The following is a 5,839-nucleotide window of genomic DNA, read 5'->3' on the forward strand; positions in this document are numbered from 1 at the left end:
TTTGAATGTAAATATTCTCAGTTCCACTAAATGCGAAGTTCAAGAGAACTAAAGGTAAAGTCGAAAGCAATTTACTTGTTAAACACATCCAAAATTCCAATCGTAATAAGTAAAATTGAAAGAATCTGGTTTCAGCTGGAAATTCGGTTCCTTTAAGAATGGTCAGATTTGGAGTCAGAGAAGGTATGCAACTAGTTTCATTATCTAACGTTTGTTTAACCCTCAATAAACAAATTAATAGTCATCCAACCTTTTTCACTACTTTTAAATACGTAGTATTTCTATACTGTAAATTTTAGACACCTTTTAATTTACTTAACTTCAAGATAATCAAATTAAAAAGTCGCTTGGCTATTTCTTCTTACACATTTTGGCTCTTTAAAGGTAAAGCAAATGAATAATAGCATAATGTAAAGGAAAATCGATTTAAGAAAGATAAAGTTTATCATGTTTAGAAATAGAAATAATGTAGCTTTAAAAAATTGAAGCTTAATGTTTTAATTTAATAGGGTTATTAACTGATGTGTAAAAAAGGGATCAAGTATATGATGGATCTTGAGCTTATATGTACAACAGGTAAAGAAAGTCTAAATTTTTCAAATTCTATGTGGAAAAATAATGTAGTTCTATATTTTTTATAGCATAATAAGGAATCTGCTCGTGAAAATAATACTGTCACAGGAACGATAACGGAACTTTCTATTAATGTGAAACAGAATTTAGTAACTACTTTTAAAATATTTTAGCTATTAAATTGATTAGAGGATTGTTAGGAGAAGTTTTTTCACTTGAACGAGACATTTCTCCCCGTAAAGCATCTCAATATATATTCTATTATAGAATAGTTATTTAAAAGTCCTTTACTGAAATTCTTTCATTCAACTAATTGCATCTTATCAGTCTTTGACTCCCTATATCCAATTGTTTTGTTTACTCTTAGTTCAATTAATATCAAATCGTGATATACATACTCCTTGATACTATGAACATTAAATAATATGTAATACTATTTGGAGCACTTCGGTTGGAATTCAATTTTGAAGTCCTACTTTAAAATGAAACATTATACTATGCAGGAATCTTCAAATACATGTACAGTTTACTTGACTAATTAGAGTAAATACAGTAAGCATTTTTTGTTTTAAATTTTCTATTACATGAGATTTCATTTAATGTAATAATTAGTCTACAATCGCTTACTAACCTTTTCATTTATTTATTTTTTTGATCTTATATTCTCCAAGCTTACAAGTTTGTACATTGTACACTTTGAAAACGAAATCTTCCCAACCCAAAGTTTTTGCCGTACTAGTCACGATCACCTTACAAGAGCTTTTATTCTCTTAAAACCATTAACTTGTAAGAGCTTACGTATTTTGTTCTCTATTTATAAACAAACGAGTCTTAACTTTATAAAGAAAATTACCACTTGCAGAAATATCACTAAATTCGCGGCAAAGCTTCCTGTTTTTAGGTATTGATTAACAGCCATTGTGCCCCATTGTAGCATAAGCTTCCAGAGATGACTTCCATTAAATGGGTTTTTACCTAAAAAATATAAGGAAAGCAGTTATAAGATAAGTCGTTTCCAGCTGCAAATGATCATGGGAATGATAGTAATATTAAATATAAAAAAGGAACAAACTGAATTGTTTGTTATGATTTTATATTTTTCCTTTCTTTGCTTATATCTAAATTTAATACATTTCCATTCCACCAGAAGCTGAAATCACTTGCCCAGTAATCCACCGACCACTATCCTCAGCAAGGAACCCAACTATCGCTGCTATTTCTTGAGGCTGTCCAAAGCGATTTTCAAAAGGAGTGCTTTTTGTTTGAAGCTGCGTAATTTCGGTAGGCATTGCCCTTATCATATCCGTCTCAACAGGTCCTGGATTGACTTGATTTACCGTATGGCCTTGAGGGCCTAACTCAGCAGCCCAACATCTTGTGAAGCCTTCAACAGCAGCCTTGCTTCCACAATATAGGGGAAACTGAGGAAATGCTTTTCTTCCAGCAATACTTCCAATATTAATGATTCTACCCCCACTTTTGGGAAGATAAGGCGCGACGGCTTCTGTCATGACAAAGACTGCACGGACATTCAAATCAAAGATATTGTTATATTGTTCCATTGTTGTCGTTCCTAAAGGTTTTGGTTCGTCTAAGTATCCTGCATTGTTGACAAGTATATGGATCGTGGAACCAAAGGCTTTACGTGTGGCATCAACAACGTGTTTAACACTTGAAACATCACGCAAGTCCGCCTGAATTTTGATCGCATCTGCTGAGGTGCCAAAACCCTTTATTTTTTTCACCAACTGTTCAGTCGCATCAATGCTACTGTTGGAGGTAAAGGTGATGGCTACTTTAGCACCGCGGCGTGCCAAATTTTCAGCTATTGCTGCTCCAATTCCTCGTGAAGCTCCTGTAACGATTGCTACTTTGTTTTGAAGAGAAAGATTGTATTCTGACATTTTCTAGAGGGTAGTAGTACTCTCAACACTAGAAGGATTCGTCCCTTTATATACCAAACATACAATTGTTATCAGTTTGCCTTGATTAGTAATGATGATTGGTAATATTCTTTCGTAAGTGCCTGTCATGTCTGTCTGTCACGATAGGTGTCTTGTTTATATTATATATATTACAATACACTATCATAAGAGCATATTGCTAAATATTAGCAAATGCAATAAGACTAAAGGATGAAACATTACAAATGGTAAACAAAACAAAGAAAATATGATTTCAACAAATCGGAAAGCCTTTCGGAACGGAAGTCTTATAGACAAAGAAAGTTGGTATACAAAGAGATAGATTACGTTAGTTGTTTCAGCGAAGATATATAAACTATGAATCCACAGTCGAATTCTTCAGATTGGAAGATTCGACTGGTCTGGCTAAATAAGATCGTCTTCCTACTTTCAATTTAGTTAACCAGATCCCTGGACATTACTACCATCTAGATACGCAGTATAACTAAGTCCAATTAACGTATAGAAATCTACAATTGTAGTTATTAATTCCGCTTGATTTTTTCATAAGCCGTGAGAATTATTAACGTGACACATTGACTTAACACCGCGCAAACATAAGTGACATAAATTTACTTGTTACTAGAGAAAATACAGATAGGACTAACCCATGGAATGATTATTAACGAAAAAATTATGATGACTAATACGATGATATTACAAATCTTTGTCTATATAAGACAGAATGGCAAGCCTTTCAGAGCTTAAACCATTTTCCCATTTAAGATGTCAGAAAATAGCTTGCCCCTCCAAAACAAAGTAGCAATCGTTACAGGAGCTTCACGAGGAATTGGAGCAGCAATAGCTGAAAATTTGGCACGCCGCGGTGCTAAAGTAGCCATCACCTTTACCTCCAACAGTAGCATTGATGCGACTGAACAGTTGGTGAAAAAAATAAAGGGTTTTGGCACCTCAGCAGATGCGATCAAAATTCAGGCAGATTTGCGTGATGTTTCAAGTGCTAAACATATTGTTGATGCCACAGTTCAAGCTTTTGGTTCCACGATCCATATCCTTGTTAACAATGCAGGGTACGCAGGTCCATTAAAACCTATAGGAACAATAACTATGGAAGATTATAACAGTATGTTTGATGTAAATGTTCGTGGTGTCTTTTTTATGACAGAAGCGATAGTGCCTCACCTTCCCAAAAAAGAAAAAGAAAATGGAGGAAGGATCATAAATTTTGGAAGTGTTGCTGGAAGGTTGGGATTTCTTCAGCAACCTGTTTATTGTGCAAGCAAAGCAGCAATCGAAGGTTTTACTAGATGTTGGGCAGCCGAATTAGGCCCTCATAGCCATACCGTAAATCAAATCAATCCAGGAGCTGTTGATACCGATATGTTAAAGGGGGTACTTTCGGATGAAATAATTCAGTTTGCAAAAAAAACGACTCCATTTGAAAATCGCATTGGATTACCTTCTGACATTGCTGAAATCGTCGCTTTTCTTGCTGAAGATAGAAGTCGGTGGATCACTGGACAGGTGATTTCGGCTTCTGGTGGATTGGCTATGTATTAATTGATTGGGGAAATTTAATGAGGAAATAATCATAAGAATTTCTTGCGCAGCAATTATCGTTCTCATATTAATTACGCGTTCTAGAATAAATTATGATTATTTTTTTATATGATTTATGACATTTAATTTTACTAAAAAGAAATTAGTAAAAGCATTCGACTCAAATCCTTATGATAGATGAAAGTTTCTCTTTGTACGAGGCGAGATTGTATACAAGTACGATTCTGAGTTACATTAAGGAAGCCAAAGGCTCTTTTTGTCATAATAAAATACTTGAAGAAATAATCAAAGTCTTCGATTTCCTTTCGTATTTTAGGATTTCTTAGTTGTCAAAGGGGTATTGAAAAAAATCTGTTATGGCAAGGAGTAATGAATGTACGTATGGTCCCTGAATCAAAAAGCATATTTTTTTTAGATTTACGTGGTCGACTAATTTTATTCACCAAGTTATAGCTCTAAGTTCTAATGTATATCTCCATGGAGTTCGTGACCGACCATAAAGTCATTTTACGAAGATTTACTATCGGAATTCCTCTCATTAATTATCCTGTACGTGTTTTTATTATTTGAAGGATCTAATAAAGATTACGAAACTTGGTAACTGTAATTTATGGTTGGTTTCTTCTCAACTCAATATTCATAATCGAGGCATTTATTTGCAAAGAAAGGAATGAAGAAGATTAAAACATACGATGTTTGTGAAATTAAATGTTTACAATGAATCCTTAATGATGACAAGATATGTACGAAGGAAACGTCATGGCCACCGTTCAAGCTATTTTTTAGAGTGCATCTTTTTTTTTCTTTTGAGAGTAATAAAGAGTTAAATAAAAAGCATTCACCCCAATCATTGGATCTGTGTGAACAGGTTTGCAGGGTTTGTAATCATTGCGACAAAACAGTCTGCTTCCACGCATGTATGAATATTGTTTTGAGAACATTTTTTTTCTTTATTACAAATTTTAGTCATGATGAATACGTTCTGATTGTTGACTGTGTAAACTTTGTAATCAAAGCTCAACCAACTGTCTTCTGATTCAGCAGTCTACAATCTTCGCAATTCCTTGTAGAATTACATTTACCCTTTGCAAAGACCGACTAAGATATGGAAGCATATTCTGATCAGAGTATTCATACAGTGCCAAATCGGCTAATTTTATTTAATATTAGTCATCCACATAACTTAAAATTACGTCGCTAAGGAAGTAAATATTTATTTTTAGTCATTCGTTACCTTGTTACTTTCACCAAAAAAAAACAGGAAAAAACCTATGCAAGTAAGGAATTGATTAGTAACTTGAAATTTATGATGACGAAGCCAACTTGGAATGACATCCATATAAATACTTGAGCAAACACTCCTTTTAGTGTAAATTACGAACTTGTGAACATGACAGAAACCAATTTGCCCCTTCAAAACAAAGTAGCAATCGTCACCGGAGCTTCAAGAGGAATTGGAGCAGCTATAGCTGAAGCGCTAGCTCTTCGAGGCGCCAAGTAGCCCTTACGTTTACTTCAGATAGTAGTGTTGAAGCGACAGAGCAGTTGGTTAAGAAGATTAAAGGCTTTAGAACTTCGGCAGATGCAATTAAGATTCAAGCAGATTTAAGCAATGTTGGCAGTCCTAAATTTATTGTTGACACCACTATAAAAGGCATTCGGACCTACGATTCATATTCTTATCAACAATGCTGGGCGTGTAACTAAGCAAAACCCTTGGGACAAAACAATAATCGAAGACTTTAATTATCTTTTGATCTGAACGTTCGTGGTCTATTTTT

At 34.3% G+C, this 5,839-nt stretch overlaps 2 protein-coding genes across 2 annotated transcripts; one reads left to right on the forward strand and one right to left on the reverse strand.

Moving 5' to 3' along the window:
• Nucleotides 1–1,193: 1,193 nt before the first annotated feature.
• On the reverse strand, nt 1,194–2,571 carry SPOG_03586 (3-ketoacyl-acyl carrier protein reductase). Its single transcript, XM_013170001.1, has one exon. It carries the CDS (start codon nt 2,475–2,477, stop codon nt 1,698–1,700), a length of 780 nt encoding a protein of 259 aa, XP_013025455.1. The 5' UTR covers nt 2,478–2,571; the 3' UTR covers nt 1,194–1,697.
• A 648-nt stretch (nt 2,572–3,219) lies between these two features.
• On the forward strand, nt 3,220–4,264 carry SPOG_03587 (3-ketoacyl-acyl carrier protein reductase). The gene has a single exon (XM_013170002.1). It carries the CDS (start codon nt 3,264–3,266, stop codon nt 4,056–4,058), a length of 795 nt encoding a protein of 264 aa, XP_013025456.1. The 5' UTR covers nt 3,220–3,263; the 3' UTR covers nt 4,059–4,264.
• The last annotated feature ends 1,575 nt before the right edge of the window (nt 4,265–5,839 follow it).

Source organism: Schizosaccharomyces cryophilus (assembly GCF_000004155.1).
Source record: "Schizosaccharomyces cryophilus OY26 unplaced genomic scaffold supercont4.7, whole genome shotgun sequence".
NCBI lineage: Eukaryota > Fungi > Ascomycota > Schizosaccharomycetes > Schizosaccharomycetales > Schizosaccharomycetaceae > Schizosaccharomyces > Schizosaccharomyces cryophilus.

Bases quoted from the DNA above. Each gene is read 5' to 3' on its own strand.
- SPOG_03587 (XM_013170002.1), top strand. From the start codon at position 3,264: ATGTCAGAAAATAGCTTGCCCCTCCAAAACAAAGTAGCAATCGTTACA.
- SPOG_03586 (XM_013170001.1), bottom strand. From the start codon at position 2,477: ATGTCAGAATACAATCTTTCTCTTCAAAACAAAGTAGCAATCGTTACA.